Source organism: Hetaerina americana, unplaced genomic scaffold, assembly GCF_022747635.1.
Source record: "Hetaerina americana unplaced genomic scaffold, ioHetAmer1.1.p SCAF_1, whole genome shotgun sequence".
Classification (NCBI taxonomy): Eukaryota; Metazoa; Arthropoda; class Insecta; order Odonata; family Calopterygidae; genus Hetaerina; species Hetaerina americana.
The window spans coordinates 41368444-41389389 of NW_027286069.1; the positions used below are offsets into that span (position 1 = coordinate 41368444).

At 34.9% G+C, this 20946-nt stretch overlaps 1 protein-coding gene across 2 annotated transcripts; it reads right to left on the bottom strand.

The window, feature by feature from the left end:
- Window positions 1-10946: 10946 nt before the first annotated feature.
- Window positions 10947-20623, bottom strand: Prosalpha3 (proteasome alpha3 subunit). Of its 2 annotated transcripts, XM_071599688.1 has the most exons (7): window positions 20529-20623; window positions 20367-20409; window positions 19001-19163; window positions 14620-14786; window positions 14392-14522; window positions 11250-11373; window positions 10947-11163 (listed from the first exon to the last, which is right to left on the bottom strand). In XM_071599688.1, exons 1-7 carry the CDS (start codon window positions 20529-20531, stop codon window positions 11021-11023), a joined length of 774 nt encoding a protein of 257 aa, XP_071455789.1. In that variant the 5' UTR covers window positions 20532-20623; the 3' UTR covers window positions 10947-11020. The 2 variants fall into 2 exon arrangements, with proteins under 2 accessions (XP_071455789.1, XP_071455797.1); XM_071599696.1 differs by lacking the exon at window positions 20367-20409 and having other exon boundaries at window positions 20529-20573.
- Window positions 20624-20946: the final 323 nt, after the last annotated feature.

Consider the following 20946-nt stretch of genomic DNA (forward strand, 5'->3'; position numbering starts at 1 on the left):
GTCTTACAATTAGGTCGTAAAAACCGGTACTAACCGTGTAGTACATTGTAAAACCATGGTACTAACTGTGAGGACTTGACTGCCAGCAGCAATGACATACCAAACAAGGCCACCCACTCGGTTATAATTCACTCACATTGATAAGCAATTTGATCAATAAAATTTCAAATGATAATGCCACTACCTTAGTATGTTCGCATGGATTATATATATGGACATAATATTGTTCTTCGCAAATTAGGCATGACTGTTAAGCTATTATGTCAATATTAGGGTTCATTTGGGAAGAAGTTACCCAAGGAAAAAAGAAGCACATAAATACTTCCTTTGTAAACAAATGGCGTGTGGGGCTTGGTAAGTATAGGTATTCATGAAAATAGCGTTTTTACATAACTTCGAAATGTAGTGTGTTTTTATTTAAAGAATGTTTTCAATCAACGGTCCGCGATTCGTGGAGTTTTAGGAGACTTCTCATTCCTCTGTTAGGTACTAATGTGCATAATTACCTTTTATTAAGCTTTGACTTTTCTCTAATTTGGCCGGAGCCAATTCATTTATATTTATATAAGTATATAGTCTTCATAGAATTATGCTCAGACTCTTCCATTGGCGATTTGTTGCCATTCGACGAATGTTAACTTTTGAACGAACGATATAGCGCTAAAGGCAGTTTGAAATAATACTCGGCTAAATATTACACTTGACTTTAATGTTTTACTTTCTTACATCCTTAATTATTGGTAAGGGATGAAAATCAAAATGTTTCCTAACATCAATGTTGTCAGAGTTATTGTTACACCAGGTTTATCTGATTAGTTGTTTTTGAACGACAGGAAGACGTTTTTGTGAATGCCTAGTAAATTGGCCGAATGTGGGTTTATTCTTGTAAAATGTGATATGTTTAAGCTTCCCATAGGATGTTTCATGCATGATTTGTTGAAACTTGAGCTTTATCAATGACAATATCAGGAGGGAATCTTTTCAATTGTGGTAGAACGGACAGTAAAAATATCCTGTCTTCATAGCTAACCATTTTTTGTTTCCTTCATGTTTTTAGTACCACCCAATCTAGAACTTCCCATAGAAAGACATGAGTGGTTTTTTAGTGATGTATTTCCTCTTTTCGAGTGACTTAACATTGTTCGCGCCAATTAAACGTATTTTTGATTAGAAAAGTATTGGAATTTCATTTCTTTTCAAATATGAGGCACCATTCTTGTAATTGCAATGAGCCCTGAAACAATATCAATAGGCATTATAAATAATTAAACATTGCAAAAAGTAGGTGAGTGTAGTTTTTTATTCTAACTGTTATACCTATGGTTGCGTAGTTCACTCTGTTATGGGCATTCTTTTGAATCATTGTGTTCCAAAGTGTTAGCATGTATTTCTGGTTCCACTTAATTGGAGGCAATGCTGAATATTTTTCAGGATTTGTATAATATTCTTTCAAGTTTTCCCTACAAAAAAAATCAATTCAATGTATAAATTAGCTGTATTTAAAATTTTGATTCAAGTTTCATGCATTTTAGCTACATGTATGTAGCTACCTCTCTTTCTATTTTGGAAACAATAACAAGAGGTGTTCTGTATGTCCATTTTTAGCGTATCATACCACGTTGTTGAAGTTTTTCCTGGCAAAAATAAAGTTCCATATTTATTGAATCTATTTACACATGTATTTTTTTCTGAAAACATAACTACAGTTCCTTCTACATACTCTCACCAATTATTAAATGGTTTGTGAAGCATTTGATTTGAACTGGGCTCAATGAATTAAAGAGAATGAAAACGACCAGTGTTTGATGGTTGGTTTAGTATTGCATGTTACTGAAATATATTCTTGCATGGGAGGGTGTGAATTCACAAAATTTGATGCCAAATCTCTTCCATATTTAATATATTTTTGTAAGAGTTTTGAAACTATAATAATGTAGAATGTACTCGTACTTGAAATTATTTTGCAAGCAACAGTATTTGGCAAAAAAAACTTTTCCTACTCATTTATATTTTTGTAAAATATGTGAAAATAAACAAAGGGTTGGTATCTGGGGCAAGAAAACTAAGTAGATACTGGATTCTCAGTACCAAAGGTGAAATAATAGATATTAGTATGTAAGGCAAGAATCCTAGATTCATCTCTCTTGGGACTGGTACCAACCCTGTTAAAATACAGATGATTATCAGTAATTTCTCTATATTTTGGTGATAGTATGTAATGGATTAGGAAATCTTTAGGGCAAGTTTTGAGCTGAAAGTGACGTAACCGATGAAATATTATAGAAATCACTTTAGCTGAAACCGTGAGCACCATTTGAAATTAAAATTGCCAGTGTTACTACTGGTAACAAAACCGGAGTAGCAATGCTTGTATTGGTATCCAGGTAAGGAATCATTGGCATCAGTATCTAGGGCTAGAAGGTCCTAGGTATTTTAAGATTCTGAACAGTAATTCTGATCCCAGTTTCCAAAAAGTATATACCAATGTTGGAGTCCAGTTTAGTTTAGTTTCCAGCAATTTATAACAATTCATCATTTACAACAGATGTCTCATGTATTTTATCAAAAATATTAGCAAAAGAAGTACGCAAAAAGGATACCACCACCTAAAGATATAATGCATAATATTTTCTTTAAAACTTCAACTAGGCATGATGCTTGTGACTGTTGCGTCGTAGCATTTTTTTTTAGTTTTTCTAAAGGAAATCCTGTGTACATGTACACGAGTGGTCCAAAAGGAACGGCAACTTAAGTCATTCAAAAATAAAGACCATGATAGTTTTTAATGCATATAGTTAAATCTTACTGAAGTACAATAGTTATAATTTTCAATTATTGTATGTGATTCAATTGAAATGCACCGGGACATTACCAACTTTATAAGCTTTGGCTTGTTGACTGGCCTCTTGCAGTTATATTGCTTTCTTTTAAATTGATATTCATGAGACAATTAACAATATTGTAGTCATTTTCATAAAAAGGCATCAAATAGGGGGGATAGGGTAGAGTGAAGGAATGCATTTAAATAATAACAAGTTAATTAATTATAATAATTATTTGTTTTAATTTCATTTTCTTTGCATAGCTATTCACCATATATATTTATTTAGAAAAAGGACAAAATCAAAAAGGGATATTAAGGCAAAAGAATGTTTTAGGTTTAGTTAGAATGAATAAATTACTTAAAATGACATTATTTCATAAATATTTTATTTGACAAAGTATAGTACCTCCAGTTTAATCCCAGAAGCAGTTTTTTAGTGAGTGAAGATTTATTCAAAGAGGTCATGTTCATCATAAATTATTAAATCTAAATATTAAAATAAGATTTTTCTCCCAGGGAGATCGGATTACCATTATTATTAAATGCCATCTGGTAATGATGGAAAACATGAATTCACAAAAAGATTTTTGCCTCACTATGATGACAATGGAGGACTGGGTTGTACTACCTTTACCATTACAGTACGTACTATTACATTATCAATAGTGGAACTATGGGTTGATGACATAACTATACCTGCCCTATTAAGTAGCCTTGACATTAAACTAAAATTATGACTAGCTTATTGAGAGATCAATTAATGCATGATCTTGTGGAAGTGAATCAAGCTTATGCTTGGATTGTACATGAAGATTCAAAATATACACATCTCAGTGCTTCGCAATATTTTATATGCAAATTTAACAAAATACTAGCATAATGCAGATTCATGTTATTATCACAATCACTAAGGGGTTAACCCGCAAAACCTTCAAAATCCAACCCAATGTTTATCTCCAAGAACTGTTGACTATCAATATATTTCAGTGGAAGGAGTGGTTTTATATACCTTGGCCCAGTTAAGAGTTGAAGATGGCTACAAAGTCTGTTTAATGTTGCCAATTTATTCAAAGCTTTTTAAAAGCAAAGGTTTTTAGTGAGGCAATTTGGGAACCGGAAAGCATTAGTGAAATTTTCTACTAACCCAGAGGGCCTAATGTCTTCATCTCTGGCCTGACACTTATCAAATCTCTAACATATTCCTTTCAAGTCATCAACCCCTGTCCTGTCACTTGCCATTAAATTATCTCCCACTCCATAGACTCATCTCACCAGAAGTTGCCCTATACATCCTCTTAAGAATATCCCATCACACTAATTTACTTCACTTTAATTTTGATTTGATGTGTTGCTGGAACTTAAATGCTTGAACTACCATTACTTTCCTCAAGGAGTTGTGCATGCAGTTCCTGTTACAACTGCAAAAATATTTTCTAATACTATCCTAATACTTAGGTATTATGCAATTATACAATTGATATTTTAGGAATTTTAACATAAAGACTGCTAAATAATGGACTCCTACACGTTTTCATTAATATAAACTCATTATCTGGTGATTTGCGTCAAAATCTGAATTCCATTAAAGATATACGAGTACTATTATTATGTAAAAATTCTTTTCAATTTGGTCTGGAATAAATGCTTGTTCTGTGTTATGTGGGTTGCATAACTCACTGTGCCCTCCCAACCCCTTACCCTAGCTATGCGGCTGTAATACCATTCCCTTTTCAGTTGTCCTAATGCCATTATAAATGAAAGTAAGTCATGGCGACAAAAAGTGAATAACATTTGAAGTTGTAGGCCAACTGAGGTTGGGAGTAGCTATGGAAGTTGTACATTTCTTTGATGTTATTTGAATTAATGTATTTTTGAAATCACAACTGGAGTCAAAATGTTTATCATGTTATGCAACTGAAAAATGTCCCACTTGACATGGAATACTCCTTAAATACACAATTGCTTCAAGAGTTTATCTTCTACCAACATGTTTCTTGGTCTTTATGCCCATGAGATTCCTAGAAGTCCCTCTTGGCTTGTGATGAGGAGTGACATCTTGTTTCAGCAAAGACAACTCATACAGGCATTTTTGCAATACATTTGATAGAAAACAAGAAAAACTTTTACTCTTCAGTTTCCTTCACCTAATGTCATTAAGGTGATTTATTTAATTAAAATACTTTTTTAGTAACTACCCATCCTTTTTGTGGGTTGGGTTGCAGTATGAAAAAACCCTGTAGTTGAAACACTATAGTAAGAGTGGTGGATTCATTCTTATCCTGTGACTGTTTGTCACCCATAATGATCTGGTCCATAATCCCAAAATCTAACAGCCTGCAGAGCTCATTAGTTGTGTGAAAATTGATGCGGCAAATTAAATTTTTCTTCCAGGAATCTTTTCATTGTAATTTGCCGTAACTATTGGTTAATATGAGCTATCATATAATTCAAACATAAGTAATGAATTTTATATCAGACATGGCATTTCTTCTTTCAAATGTATACCAATGTAGTGAAAATATATAATAATTAAAATAAGAAACATAATAGTTTTATTTCTTCTAATTATGCAAGTGTACCGTGGTTTGTTCAAGTTAGGCAACTTTGACATAATTAGATATTGTGGTCAATTTTTCACAGCCTTCCACAGTGAAATTAAGAATTTTTTAAGAAATAATGTGTGTAGCTTTATTACTTTTCAGGCTTTCGTCAACTATTTTCATTTCATCAGGCACAAAAATGTTGTCAGGACATTCAGCAAAAGCTTGCAAAATATTAACACTCAGCATTACCAAAAAATCTTCTTCCCCTTCTATTGATATTTATTCCCCTTCCATGAGTATTCCAAAAGTGAAAAGTATATCTTACCCCGGGCTTTCTGCCAACAGGCAAAATGCTGTGAGCGACAGAAAATGTACTTTCATTGACATAGCATTAATGTCCTCGATAATGACTGATAAAATTAAAGAAGTGCTCACTGGCTACATAAGGATTTCTGGTTACTGTAAGAAAAAGATTGCTGGAAATATTACCGTTTTCTCGCCCGATAATTCCAATGGTGGAATATTTGTGTGCACGTGACAATAATGAAATTAAAGGTAGCATATGAAATGAAGGCCTGGAAAACATAACTTTCACCTGAAATTAACTTCTCGATATTCTTTGAACGAGGAATCCTACCATTAGTTTCTCCGGAACAAGGTTCACCCAGATACATAAACAGAAGCTGGATAAAATATCTTATTGTTTCCATTAACTAAAATCAAATCTGTACCTTGCACCGCCTTCATCAGAACTACTTGCATCCCCGTGCAGAGTAGTCACGTGCAAGTCAGCACGTCTCTTGAACCATTCTAGCCACCCTGCACTCACCTTAAACAGTTCAGAATCGTAGGTGGTGGGAGGTTTAGCTCGGAGATTCCCATATGCTCTTTGCTTCCTTTTGAATCAGCAAAGAACCAACAAGACGATGTCGCAGAGTTTGATCTTCAATCCAGATTCCAGGCAAGCGTTCCATTTCCATCATTACGGGAGATCTGTTTTTCACTTATCCAAATGATTCCAAAGGAGATGAGAGTTAGCTGTACTTTTCCATTTTTTCTTTATTTTTAAGGGATGTCCTGACCATAGAGCCTGCTAGTGAAAAGGCCTTACAGATATCCACTTGGCGCTCTCCCTTCTCAATACGTTTAATTACCTCTAATTTAAGTTCCAGACAAACTTTTATGAGCTTTTTTCCCATCACCGCAAAAAACAGCAACTTTTCGCTTAGTACTCATGTTATTCCACTATCTTCAAAGGAGACACTACGTCAAATATGGCAACATGTTCGTCCAAAATTAACGCTTTTCAGTTTAATGCTGCTATGATAAGGCTGCTGATAAGGCTATAATAAGAACTTAGTCAGGGAGCGTAAGCCCAGAGAGCACTCTTTATTAAGTTGAAAACTTTTGGGTTCAGCGCTAATTCAGCATCGAATTAGCACTGCACCACCCTTTGGTGAGGGTGAACTCAATAGAAATATTATAAAAACTTGGACAATGCCAAATTTGGTCCAAACTTCTGTCAATCAAAAACTTACCTGGTAGATTACCTATTGTAACAATACTACTAAATTTTACATCGTAATAGATTGAATCTGTAACAAGCCTTATATTGTCAAAATTATACACTGATGAAAAAGAGACTGACATACATCAATTGATAATAAAAGTTAATTATTTGGTGTAATTGGGCAGGTGGAAATGCCATCAAGAGTGACTACAACCTAACCTGTGAAGATGCTTTCAATTTGTTTTAGTTTGGACAAAAAGTATTTGGAAGATTGGAAAAAAACTTTGCCCACAGGTTAGAGACCTAAAATTGAACAGGATTTTTTCTTAAATATGTGGCATTCACTATTGGGGGTTGAATGAAAAATATTGACATTTATTTCGTTTGCGTTAGTCCGAAAACAGCACTTCAACCATAACACATTAATATAAGAACATGACACATACACCCTAGGTGGAGGAGAACCTACCTGGCGGGAATTGAACCCGCGAACTCTGGGTTGGCAGATGAGGACGTTACCCTGCCGCAACCGGGGACATTCTAATACAAAGGATATCTACACCAAAAAAGTAAATGTTTACTGAAATGGTATTCTAGTCTTCAAAAGTAACTTCACTAGGATTACTGAACTTGATAAAAAAGAAATGACGAAGAATACTACAAACAGATTCCCTGTTGTTGGTGTTTTTCCTCATATTTTAGTTGATTTCTGCTGAAATAATTAGTAAACGTTTAATGAAGGTAGTATCTTCCAACTGTTCCAAGAATATTTCCATAATCATTCAGCTATACCTACAGATATTTATGCATCAACGGGTGAACTTGTTTACTCACATTTTGATTCCATGTGCAATCTAAGAGATTGGAGAACAACTACAGATTCATCATGTGATTATTCAATGTACAACTGTTGGTTAGTTTCTGTGATTAGAGCAGAGCTTTCTACATTAATACAATCTTATCTGATATGGTGGCAGTTCATTTCAGTTGTATCCATGTGAACAATAATTTTTTTATTACTCCTGATTTATATATAATCCAAGATGGCAGGTTTCAGCATTTTCTTTTCGCATCCACATTAGTCTTTGCTATTCTTTCCTTTACCCCCTTTGATTAAGTTTATCTGTCATCAATTTCCTTCTTCTTTTGGACACTTCTTCTGCTAATGCAAAATTTTCTCCTAATATCTGTATTTCTATGCCCATTTTCTTCTACAATACTGCCCAATACATAACCTGCAGCACCTACTATTATTCCCCTCTATTTTATTGTTTAATTCAAGTTTCCCTACTTCCCAGAATTTCATTCTTTTTTCTTGAGATTGATCTTCAACTGATACCTCTCAAATTGTTCCTGTAAAGTACTTAATTATAGCTGCAATCACTTAACTGCCAGAATTACAACTGCTTGATCATTTGCAAACCTGGAACTAGAGTTTACTGAAAGCTCAAGTTTGATTATGAGAAGTACACAATTGAAGATATCAGTGTAAGATTATGAAAGAATGAACAAGGTGGATTGGTAACACAATAGCTTGAATAGTTGCTACTAGATAATTCTATAATACATGACCAACAATGAGGATTTCAGTCACTATGATGATTACACTATTATTGATGCCAGGTAAATTTAAATATCAACCTAAGGTTTTGAGTTACCGTGGAACTAAAAAGATGCACTGGCTATGCATTTCCCGATTTTGCAATGGGGCCTGGATTTTATATCAGTCATTTGATTAATATTAAATTGAATACAATAATGAAATGCCTTTACTTATCAGGAATGGTACTTAAAAAAGTCACTAAAAATACGCAGAAAACAGACACGTGAGAATTAAATGGGATTCCCTCTCATGCAGAGCTTTATGGAAGATTTTTAAATAGTTTTGAATACAGAAATCAGTTAATACCATAAAAATACCATGAAATGCTTTTCAAATAGATGCCATAACTCAGTACATCTAAAGAAAATTCACATAATTTACCTATTGCATCCCTCACGTAGGAATACTTAAGGATATCTGGGGCCATGTGTATTGGTTATATACTGTCTTTGTGATATATATATATATATATATATATATATATATATATATATATATATATATACACACACACACTGTATAGTAAAGAACTTAGGCCAACAACGTTAGACAGAAAAGGAACATGACATGTACGAAGATAGCTTAGGTCCAGGTATACTCAACAAAAAGATAGAAAGGGCATTAAGGGAGATGAAGCTAAATAAGGCCGTAGGGGTAGATAACATTCCTGCGGAACTACTGAAATGTTTAGGAACATGTGGGAGGAAGAAGCTATGTGGGCTGATTCATAGAATCTATGAGGAAGGAATCTGGCCGGAAGACTTTGTGAAATCAGTTTTAGTTCCTATTCCGAAAAAGGTAAAGGCCACAGCATGCGAGGATTACAGGACAATAAGTTTGATATCCCACGCAGCTGAAGTTGTTCTCAGGATCATCAACAAAAGGATGGAGAGTATGGCAAATGATTATTTAGGGGATGATCAGTTTGGGTTTAGGCAGGGGAGAGGTACTCGTGATGCCATTGCAGTAATGAGATTATTAATCGAGAGGAATATAGAATAAAACCAGGAAATATTTGCCTGTTTCGTAGATTTTGAAAAAGTGTTTGATAGAGTGAATTGGGAAAAACTAACGAGTATATTGCAGAAAATAGGACTAGATGGGAGGGAAAAGAGGCTACTCCGCAACCTGTACATGTCTCAGGCTGCTCGAGTGCGAGTGGGGAACGGGGAGTTAAGATGGGCAGTGTTAGGAAGAGGTGTAAGGCAGGGTGTCCCATTATCACCGTTGCTGTTCATCCTGTATGCAGAGGAAATGATTAAAGAGGCATGGGAAGAACTGGAGGTAGGAATGAAAGTGGGCAGGGAATTTGTAAAATCAGTTAAGTTTGCTGATGACTAAGCTTTAGTTTGTCAGTCAGCCAAGGGGTTGCAAGCATTGCTGAGTGAATTGGAAATTCAGTGCGACAGGTATGGGATGAGAATCAACATTAATAAAACCAAGGTTATGCGATTTTCTAGAAAGAAAAAGGCTAAACTAAACATTAAAATAGGAGGGCAAAAACTAGAGCAGGTAGAACAGTTTACATATCTCGGAAGTGTTTTGGACCAAAACGGTCAAAGTAGTAGGGACGTAAGGAGAAGAATTGCGCTAGGCAAAGAGGCTTTCACAAGGCGGAGGGAGTTGATGACTGGGACGTTGAGTACGGATGTTAAGAAAAGACTCGTAAAAACTTTGATATGGAGCGTAGCTATGTATGGCGTGGAAACGTGGTCATTGAAGCAGGAGGATAGACGTAGACTGGAGGCTTTTGAAATGTGGGTGTGGAGAAGAATGGAGAAGGTGAAATGGACCGAGATGAAAACAAATGAGGAAGTACTTGGTATGGTGGGCGAAGAGAGGGGTTTGTTGGAAGAAATCCTATGGAGGCAGGAAAAGTGGATGAAGGGGGTATTGGCCAGCAGTAGGATGATGAAGACTGCAATTGAGGTGAGAATGTTAGGCAAACGAGGAAAGGGAAGGAACAGGATAGGGATGTTGGATGGGATGAAGGAAGGAAGAAAGTGCTCTGAGATGAAAGGGACCTGATATAGAGTAAGGATGCTGGATTTTGTGTTTTGTTAGGAGTAATAAAATATTTATTTGGTAGTTGTGTCCATCCAAAAACCTACCTTAACCGGTAGGTTACCTTAAAAAAAATATATATATATATATATATATATATATATAATGTATAACACTTAGCACTAGTGGACACAGACAAAAACACAGAAACACACAAAAAAAGAGACTCACTATTTTTCGAATTTTCGGTGGTCGTTGCCACCTTTATCAAGGAGGAGAGGGACAGAACATATATATATATATATATATATATATATATATATATATATATATATATATATATATTGTATTCACGAGAGCAATCCATTGGTTAAATACTGTATTTATTTAACCCACATTATATATTAATTCTTTATTCCTTTTTTATGAATCAGGATTGAAAATGGTTTAAGTATGTGCCAATTAAAATATTACATTTTTATTTTTAGGTGAGTGGCAATGAGATTACAACATGCATAACATTTTTATTCAAGGTTTTAGCTCTTTTGTTTTTCCTTTTTTGCTGCTTCTGCCTCTGCTTCTGATTTTTCATATTCAGCAATCAATTTCTCAACTTCACTGGCAGGAAGAATTTGAATCTTTGTCTTTCCATTTTCATGTGACAAAGTAGCCATCTCCACTAAAGAAAGATATGGTACAATTAATTCAGTGACATAATATGAAAACGCATCTGCTCGAGAGTGAAATATGTGATCAGTCGCTTACATTTTTCTGCTGTAAGTTTTGTCATATCCAAAGTTTTACTTAAAACTTTGATTGCTAAGCTTTGAGCATCCTTTAATGTTGTCTCCCCTTCCTTGTACTCTTGCTTCAAATTTGATACTGCTGCCTACAATATAAGATAGAAAAATATTAGCACGTGGTGATAACTTTCCCCTAATTAATGCAATTCAAGACAATTCAAAATATTATCATGGTAGTCTAATATTTTAGGTACACTTTGGATTGACACAGACCAACTAAAACTGAATTCCAAGCATCATAAAACACAATATCCTAAACTACAATATTCTTTCAATTCCACATACTTCCACCCTTCCTTAATTCAATTCAACATAGTTATTCCAACCAATTTATGGACACACAAAATAAGGCAATTTGATTTATTCCACTAATGAAAGATAGAAACGAACTATGGATACAATAACACGAATCCAACCAATTTACTACATTTATCTCCATTACACACTAGTAAAAACTATTGACCAAAGCTTTAAAGAGAGTTATCATTTTATTTTGATTTTCTTTGACAGTCAAAGGAATTACCAATGTTATTTTAATTGCATCAATTTCATTTAGAAATAAATTAACATATCTATATCAAAAGAACATGCATTTTCCAGGTCCTAAAGTTGAGTGGGAGTTTTCCTCATGTCCAGCTATCACACATACAAGTTTTGTGAAGACACAGCAGCCTTAGAGGGACACAAATTTTTTGCAATTTTTTTGACACTACATGCATATTAGTTTATTCTAAAATCTGAGGCTTTCTTAATAGCATGAAAAAATTAATGATCATTACTATTTTTACAATAGATTTGACAAAATTCTTTGCCGATCCAATTTAAAATTTAGCTTACTAAACTCAGTATTTTAACATTAGTTTTTAAACAGGCTTAAGTTTATTAGCTCCAAATTGTTAAATACTGAAATATAAGGCGACGAATACTAAGGAAGCAGATCCTTCTGGAAGTAGTGATTCATGACAAATGCCCTCACAAATTCTCCTCAACCAGTCAAATGCTATTATTCTAGTATCGCTGAACAGCAGTCATTTTCAGCACATTATAAGTTAAAAAAAAAACTACAAAATATTCTTATGTAAGACAATACTTTTATTTGAAAGGCCTCAGCCCAACCAATATAAAAGCTGAACTGGATTCTACTCTGGGTGAGTCTGCTCCTTTGTTTACAACAGTAAAATATTGGGTAGTAGAGTTTAAATGAGGCCGTACAAGCTGTCAAGTTGAGCATCGCATTGGTCGACCAAATGAGGTGGCGACTGCAGAAACAGTGAAGAAAATCCAAAAAGTGATACTGGATGATCATTGACAGAAATGGCGCAAGCTAGCAGACATGGTAGGCATTTAAAACAAAACAGTACACCACATATTAACTGAAAATTTGGACATGAGAAAGCTGTGTGCAAGATGGGTGCTGCATTTTGAGCAACACCAGTGTTGTGAAGATGTTTCCATAGAGAGTTTAGCAAAGTTTCATAGCAACAAATCAGAATTTTTGCGCAGTTTCATAACCATATATGAAACATGGGTCCATTATTTCACACCTGGGACAAAAGAATAATCAAAACAATGGATTCAAAACAGACATTCGGCTCCAAAGAAGGCGAAGACTGTTTTGTCTGCAGGCAAGGTCATGGCGTCAGTTTTTTTGGGATGTGGGTAGAATAATTTTTATTAACTATCTTGAAAAAGGAAAAACTATCGACAGCGAGTAGTATGCGAACTTATTGCAGCGTTTGAGGGAAGAAATCAAGCAAAAGAAGCCACATTTGGCTAATAAGAAAGTGTTGTTTCATCAAGACAATGCACCAGCTCACAAATCCGTTATTGCAATGGCCAAAATTCATGAATTGAAGTTTCAATTGCTACCTCATGCACCCATGGTACCAGATTTAGCCCCCTCAGATTATTTACTGCTTGCAAACTTGAAAAAATGGCTCAGTGGTCAAAGATTTTCCAACCGTGAAGAAGTGATGTCGGCAGTTAATGGCTATTTTGAGGGTCAAGACAGTTCTTATTATAAAAAGGGTATCGGACTTATTGAACATTGCTGGGAAAAGTGCATAGTGCTGAAAGGGGATTAAGTTGAAAAATAAATACATTTTTTCCAAAATTTTTGTTTTTTCTTTGTAGGATCGGGTACTTTTGGGACCACCCTCGTATTTCATCATTCCTCATTGCTGCATGTACCAATGGTGTCATCAAATTCAGCCCTTGCACAGGAGTGGTTTTTGCACATATAACAGATTATAACTTACAATAACGGTAAATCATCATCCCTGGGATATCCTCATTTGCCCATCATAATCCTGGCTTTTTCAAAACATTTAGTGATTTACCCTAACATTTGAGGCAATTCCTGACATTTTCCTCATTTTCTGAATGAGGGGCTGCAAGAGATGTGTTGCAACCTTTGATCCAATGACCATATATGTACTTATCCTATGTAGTCTTATGTAATCTTGATAAAACTGTACATTCAGAGCAATATATTTTTACTGTAGATTTTCGTTTTAATTATATAAATACAGGTACATATTTTTCTTATCCTAGCATGTTATCCTACGCCAAAACTTTCAAGGGGATCCCAGCATGTTTTCCTTATGTCAAAACCTTCCTGGAGATCCTAGTACTATCAAAAATATATCCAAAATTATTGGAAGATCATATACAAGTATACATTAAAGCAAGTAACCTGTTAAAAAGAAACATAATTCACATTCACAGCATTATAGGCGCATCATTTTCATAGAATAAAATTAAATAGCTAAATACGGTAAGCATGCCTTGAGTCTATTTTAACTTTATGCTTTTGAGAGAAGGGTAAGAATCAACAAAAGATGTAAAACAACTATTATGATATTGCCAAAGCACCCATAAATGAAACGAGCTAATGCACAAATAGAGACTTGCAATTAATTTTGAACTATGATTGTCAATTTTCATTTTGAGCTGCTTCTTTGCTCTCAGTGGATTTAACAACATCAATGTTCACTTCATTTTCTCATATATCAAGTTGCTTGCATATCTTATGTTAACATAGAACTTATGCTTACGCAGTGCATTACTACACCTGCAACATTACTTTTGGATTTGAGACTCACCGCACTGTTATTGCCAATGCAAGTTGCCTTCCAACCTCCATAATTGCCACTAGGATCAGACTGATAAAGTTGATAACCATAATGCTTATCCCAGCCCATGTACAAAATTGATACTCCAAATGGCCTTTTACCTTTTAAAAAAGAACAAAAGGTGATTTTTTTTTACAAAAACACAATTATTAAAGTGAGCAACAGGATTTCAATGTAATTATTAAAAAGAAACCTCACCTCCATATTGAGTATATGCTTGTTTAACATCACAAAGCCAAGACACCAACTGTTCACATGGAATTGATTCCCCATACTGTATCAAATACCTCTGAGCGATAAGTCTTAATTCATTGGTTAATACATTGGCATCAGATGTTATTCCAGCAACACTACAAACCATATCACTGAAGTAAAAGAAAATAGATATTCATTCAATTATTGCAATAATTACACGACATATTAAAATATAAAATTATATCTTCAGCACAATAGCATTTATATTTATTGCCGGGAAAAAGCACTGGAAGGTTCCTGAAATGGATTGTTTCCAAATACATGACCTAACAGATCAGAAGTTGAAAATCAATTTCAATACTCACACGACCAAGAGATACAGAAAAGATGGAATAGAAGATGAGAGATATTAAAAGCAAAACTAAGTCCACTCGAATGGTAAGTGACCTATGAAAATCAGAAATATCAATTTCCTCATTAACAAAAGCTCGGAAGCATTAAAAGACAGTGATTATGGCAAAAGATAATAAGTTCCAAGGGAAGCAGGAAAACCCACAACGTTTGAAGGTCATGCAGAGACATGCATCCTGGCTGACGTGCCAAAGCTCTAATCATCATCTGGGTCATAAATTAAGTGGGTAATCTAACATATGCAGCTGGCACATTATGAGAAAACAGAAATACAACAAAAGTCAACACCTCAAGGATGGAGTATACAACCAACTGCATGCATTACATGTCCATGGGTATGCAGAGTATACTATGAGAAATTAGATGAAACCCCTTTGTGAGATTAAAAGAATGCCTAATTTCAGTGAATTAATATGGTTTTAATAATTAAGGGTATTTGAAATTGAAAAAGCAGAAGATATATCTTAAGAGTACCAACCATAAGGCACAATGAGAGAGCACTGGAAATAAATCTTTAGTTGCAGTCAAATGTAATGGGACAGCTGTAAACACAGGCTGAAGGGTACGAGGAGGGGTCATTCAGAGCATTTAAAGTGTAAGCAAACATTTCACTGGTCTGTGTTCATGCAGCATACATGGGTAGTCTGAAAAGGTATATGCGCATAAATAATCATGTACAGCAATTGTACTGAAAAATTCAGGAAAACACCGAAGACAAAGAAATTAACTATCTACATTTTCACTTTTTCCTCACATAGCATAAGGGAAGTATAGTCATGTAAAATATCAAAATTGGGATTTTAATGGAAATACACCAGGTCGTTCATCATCATTGGGCTTTCAGGTCACTGAAAACAATTTTGAACAACTTCTAAACGACAACTGGATGTAAAGTTTAACTTCATACAACGGGAATAATTCATTCTGCGATCTTTCTCATAAAGCAAAACATTGGTTCAAGGAAACAATTTTTTCACATTAATTAATGTAAAATACATCAATGCATTCCATACCAAATAAATTATGTACAAGGTTTATTCAAAGATATATGCATTGTTTAGAACTATGTTCATCTTCTCTTCTATTGAGAAATGAATCAACCTGAAATGTGAATTTGATTTGTAACTTAATTAGTTAATTATTTATGATACTTTCCACATTCTTTTTTTTACTGGAGAGCACATGGAGACACTTGTTTTTGCCTACATTCAAAAATTTTGTAAAAATGTGATTCAGCATTATCATTTAATAAATTTCTGGCTCTAATAGCCACCACCTTAATAGGGCAATGCTTTCAAGTTCATGGCACGAAGCAACAGTTTCCCATAACGAAATCACATTTAGCCTGCCATTTGGGACTTAACACTTCTTGAAGGCTAATGGAGTTTCTGAATAGCCATTCACTGGCTTGTGGCAGGGCAATGCATTCTGCGGTTGTTAAGTGTACATATATATATGATCACTTCGGCATGTTTTTCCAGAAGAACCCATCTCGCCACAATTAAAAACTTGTTGCAGCATGTAACCCACTGAATCTACTAACTTCTTGAAGTCAACAATGAAATTCTCTGCTGGCTTTCTGAGCTTGCTGCTTCACCATACCTCAGAAGGCTGTTGATTTTGGTTCTTCATGGTAACTTCTCAAACCATGCAAGACTCCCGTTAAATACTTATTTTGCCAATGATGATCATGGCCACTTTTTAAAGAGGTTTGCAAAAATCCCTTTGCCCCCTCATAAATGATATTCTCGTTATTAGTGTTATATCACAATTGCTTTTCATTTATCCATATGAGAAGCATTCTTTCAACACAATTAAGAGTGACAAGAATATCAACAAGCATAATCGTTGTGTAGAGAATCTCGTCACTCTCTTTGATGCATCTATCTCCTAAATCTTGTCCTTTTTCTAGAATAAAATGCAAATTGTTGATGTCGACTGATTGTATGTGCATTCTAGTCAAGCCACACTCACACCTTATTCCCACTTTTCAATGATTTTACTTTTCATTTCTACTGTAATTTTCACCACTGAGGTGAAAAGTTAATCATTAAGCAATTAATTATTCCAAAGAAAATGTAGGAGATGGCATACCAGTAACTTTCAATGGAGTTATCCGCTAATATGCATTTCAATGCAATAATTTCAGAGTGTAAAAATCATTCCCCTTGATCAAGGCGAATGATTTTCAGACTGAAATTATTCCAAGTAATTATTGTCAAAATTGTTTCACTTGCTATGTAAATTACTCCCTAGGGATATGCTCGTTAATTGAGCCTCCACTTTTGATTACTATGTTTATGGTTTTTTTTATGCATGTGAAAGGCTTTTTGTGAACATGATAGAACAATGAGAGCCAAAAAGTTTACATTCAATGTTTTTAAGAGTACATAAACTAGATTTGGTCAAAATTCATTCACCAGGACATTACAAATTTTTATTAATGTGAAACAGCGACTGCACAAAAAATCATTCAAAGAGGGTACTACTATTGGAGAATTATTTTCATTAACACAAATGCAAACTTCTCCAAAGCACAAAATGTGTTTATAAAATATGAATGAATTGAGTTGTAAGTAAGAGCCTTGAACCATTCATTCGAAGTATTCTACCTATTAAAAGATTGGTTTTGGATGGCCTCTATCGACTATTTCATTCTAGGTACTACAAGAACTACTTATTCTATGGCATAAACATGGGTTGTCTGAAAAATTTCCAGCCCAACAAATAAACTACACTATTTTCTTCAAATTTGTCAACATAGTCTCCTTCTAAGTTGATACACTTATCCAGCGATGCTCTTTTTAAACCCTTCTAAATAAAATTTGATGTCTTTCTCAGCAAAACAGGCATTTATGTATGTGATAACCCCCTTGTACGATGAAAATCTCCGTACTCCAATCAAAACTTTATGGATGGGAAACAGAAAAGTCACTGGGGGACACATCTGGGGAATATGGTGAGCGATCAACCAATTTTAAGAGCAATTCAGGAATTTTAGCCATGGCGACTGCTGAAGTGTGAAAAGGTGCATTATCCTGCTGGAAAAGCACTTTCCTCTTCTTTGGATGCAGTCGTTTTTTGCAATTTCTACCATTAGCTAGTTAATAAATGATGCATTATACTCTCCCATTTTTTATATTTTTGAAAATAATAGAAGAACATAATTCAGTTGATATCCCAAAAAATATTTGCCATTACCTTCCCAGTAAATGGAACTGTCTTCGCCTTTTTGGGAGCATGTTTTCATAATAGCTTGTAGTCCACATTTCTTTCATCTCAGGAGTGTAGTGGTCGGTCCAAGTTTCTTCTTAAGTTATGAACCGATGCAAAAAAATTTAACTGGCCTCACATAAATAGCTCCAAGAGGGCCTTGGAATTGTTCCTTCGATTGCATTTTTGGTCTTAGGTGAGCAACACGGCACCCAATCCATATATAGCTTACAAATGTCCAATTCTTCAGTCAATATATGATATCAGGGCTAGTTCCTATTCCAAAAAAGGAAACAGCTGCAATTTTAAGGAACTGGTCCCCTAACCCTAATATAGGAATTTCATTTGAGATTAGGAATGAGCACTGTTGAGCTCTACTTACATCTATCAAACTACTGTGTTATGGGTCACTGGGATGGTTAATATTTTTATACACATGACAAAATAAAAGCTTCAAGCTTAATACAATGTTAAGTGCAAACAGTTTTTGTCACCCATACTCTTAATAGATGATTTTTCATCAAATTTTCTGAATTAAGTCATAGCCTCACATGTGATTGAGACTGACAAGTAAGGAAGGTGGAGGATCTTTTTTCTGGCATCCCAATTCCTACTATAGGTGTCAATATGGCAGCAATTTTCTTCAAAATACACCAATCACTGGATTAAATGTTAAACTGTGGACCCCTTAGCACTTCATCGATCACCATACCTGTTTACAACAACTAATACTCTGACAGCTTAAGTTAATCCTACTTACTCGTTAAGTTTATATATCTTCTCAGAGAAGAACACTTCGTCCAATAATTTATTGGTATTTCTCCTCTCAGCTGCCAGAAGTATTCCATCATTAGCCAATATTCCAAGGCATGTACCGGCATGGCTGATTGCTTCCATAGCGTATTCCACCTGATATAGCCGACCTTATAGAAAAATAGGGAAAACATTGGATAATCTCAGCCGGACTGCCTAGTTTAAGCCATTTTCATTCAACTTCAAATATATGGTTTTCTCTATCATCCCCCATAACATAGGACCCCGCGGTAGCACAGGGGTAGAGCGTTGGACTATTCTACCAGAGGGTCCAGGTTCGATTTCCTGGCAAACCTCTCTGGTAACCTCCAGCTCCACCCAAGCAAGTGATTTTTCGGGTAACAAATTTTCCTGGGAAACCATAACCGGCACAGGGAAAGGAACTGGCTCCCTTACCCTGATGTGTGAATTTCGCACGCCGTCGGGCCTAGTACTGGGTGAACTGTACCATCACCTACCAAACCGACCATCGGGTTGATTACTGTGTTTATGGTTTATCCTAATGCCCATGCCCATACCCATGTATATGTACCTCTTTATTATGGTTACATAATTTTATTCTCAATGAAATTTATCTTGGTTACACGATTAAAATGGAAAACATAATGGTTAAATTACTTTCACAATAAGAGATGGCTGAACGTTTAAATTTTTGCTAATTATCGCATGTAAATGAGTACTATCTTTCTACTTCATAGCTGACATTTGAGCTTACATAATCGAATATTCATATTTACTCAGCTTTTTTCCGACAATAATATTAGCCATGTATACCCATAATGTAAATGCGCACCATTTAACGTGATACAATTTCACACCACTGAGGCAAAAAACCAATCACAATCCCACTTCTTTCTCGAAAACATATTCCATCATCTCACGCCGAAGGATTTGGCATACAACGAAGCTCGATTGATATCCTGCAGATCACTGATGCCAGCACGACAAAAGGTTTCCCAATCTTTTTTTTACAATGTTTTTTTCAATATTAAGGTCGCTTAGTTAATCATTATGTAGAATGAATGGTCATTTTTATGTCGAAAACAGTTACACAGATGGGCAAGTTCAGAGAATGGTACGCAATTTCGGCGGTTGACCTAACTTCTGTGCTATCCAGCAACAATTAAGGGGATAACGAACTTCACTAAACTCTACTAAGACTTAGGTCACTGGTTTCCAACTACCTACATTTATGCCTAAATGATTTACATATACCATGAGTAAATGCCGCAAAACTTCTCATAGGCCTTAAACTTGAGCAAATATTGAATTAATAATAAATTCCGCTAAATCACTGCATTGACCAAACTTGCCTTCAGGTGAAAAGATAGTAGTTCTAGTATCATATCTCCTTGCCTGAAATAATTATTTAAATTGTTAATGGCTAATATGTACTTTTGAAATTTAGTCTAGGTAAAACCGGCAAAATGACAATTGAAATATTCGCAATGAAAAATAAAGCAACTAATAATTACCATCGTGCTAAGACCGAATCAATCTGTTATCACGCCTAATGAATAAATACAAACTCACGATGGCTCAAAGTTTATACCTATCGATTACATTTACGATAGAGACCTTAAGTCGATATATATATCGAGGTCACAACGGTACGAGATATTGCGATTTCCTAATTAAAATGGATCTATTTAAGCAGTATTTTCAGCAATTACTAGTTATATATCAGAAAATTTTCGTAAAAAAATGTGTTTGCTCATAAATGATCAATTGCTTGTTTCCAGGAGGCAAGTAAATCACTGTCGTAAAAAAACTCAGTTATCTTCGTGAAATTCGCTCGCAGAGGGCGTTGCTACAATAGAATAAAATACTCGTTAGTTATTGCCGTGATTAAAAGTTAATGTCGGCATCGGATTTATGCCGTAAACCCCCAAT

Coding starts and splice junctions, on each gene's coding strand:
- Prosalpha3 (XM_071599688.1), bottom strand. Junction 14,787..19,000: donor AAGATATATAAACTTAACGA/GTAAGTAGGATT, acceptor CTTTTACTTCAG/TGATATGGTTTGTAGTGTTG. Junction 11,164..11,249: donor AAAACTTACAGCAGAAAAAT/GTAAGCGACTGA, acceptor ATCTTTCTTTAG/TGGAGATGGCTACTTTGTCA.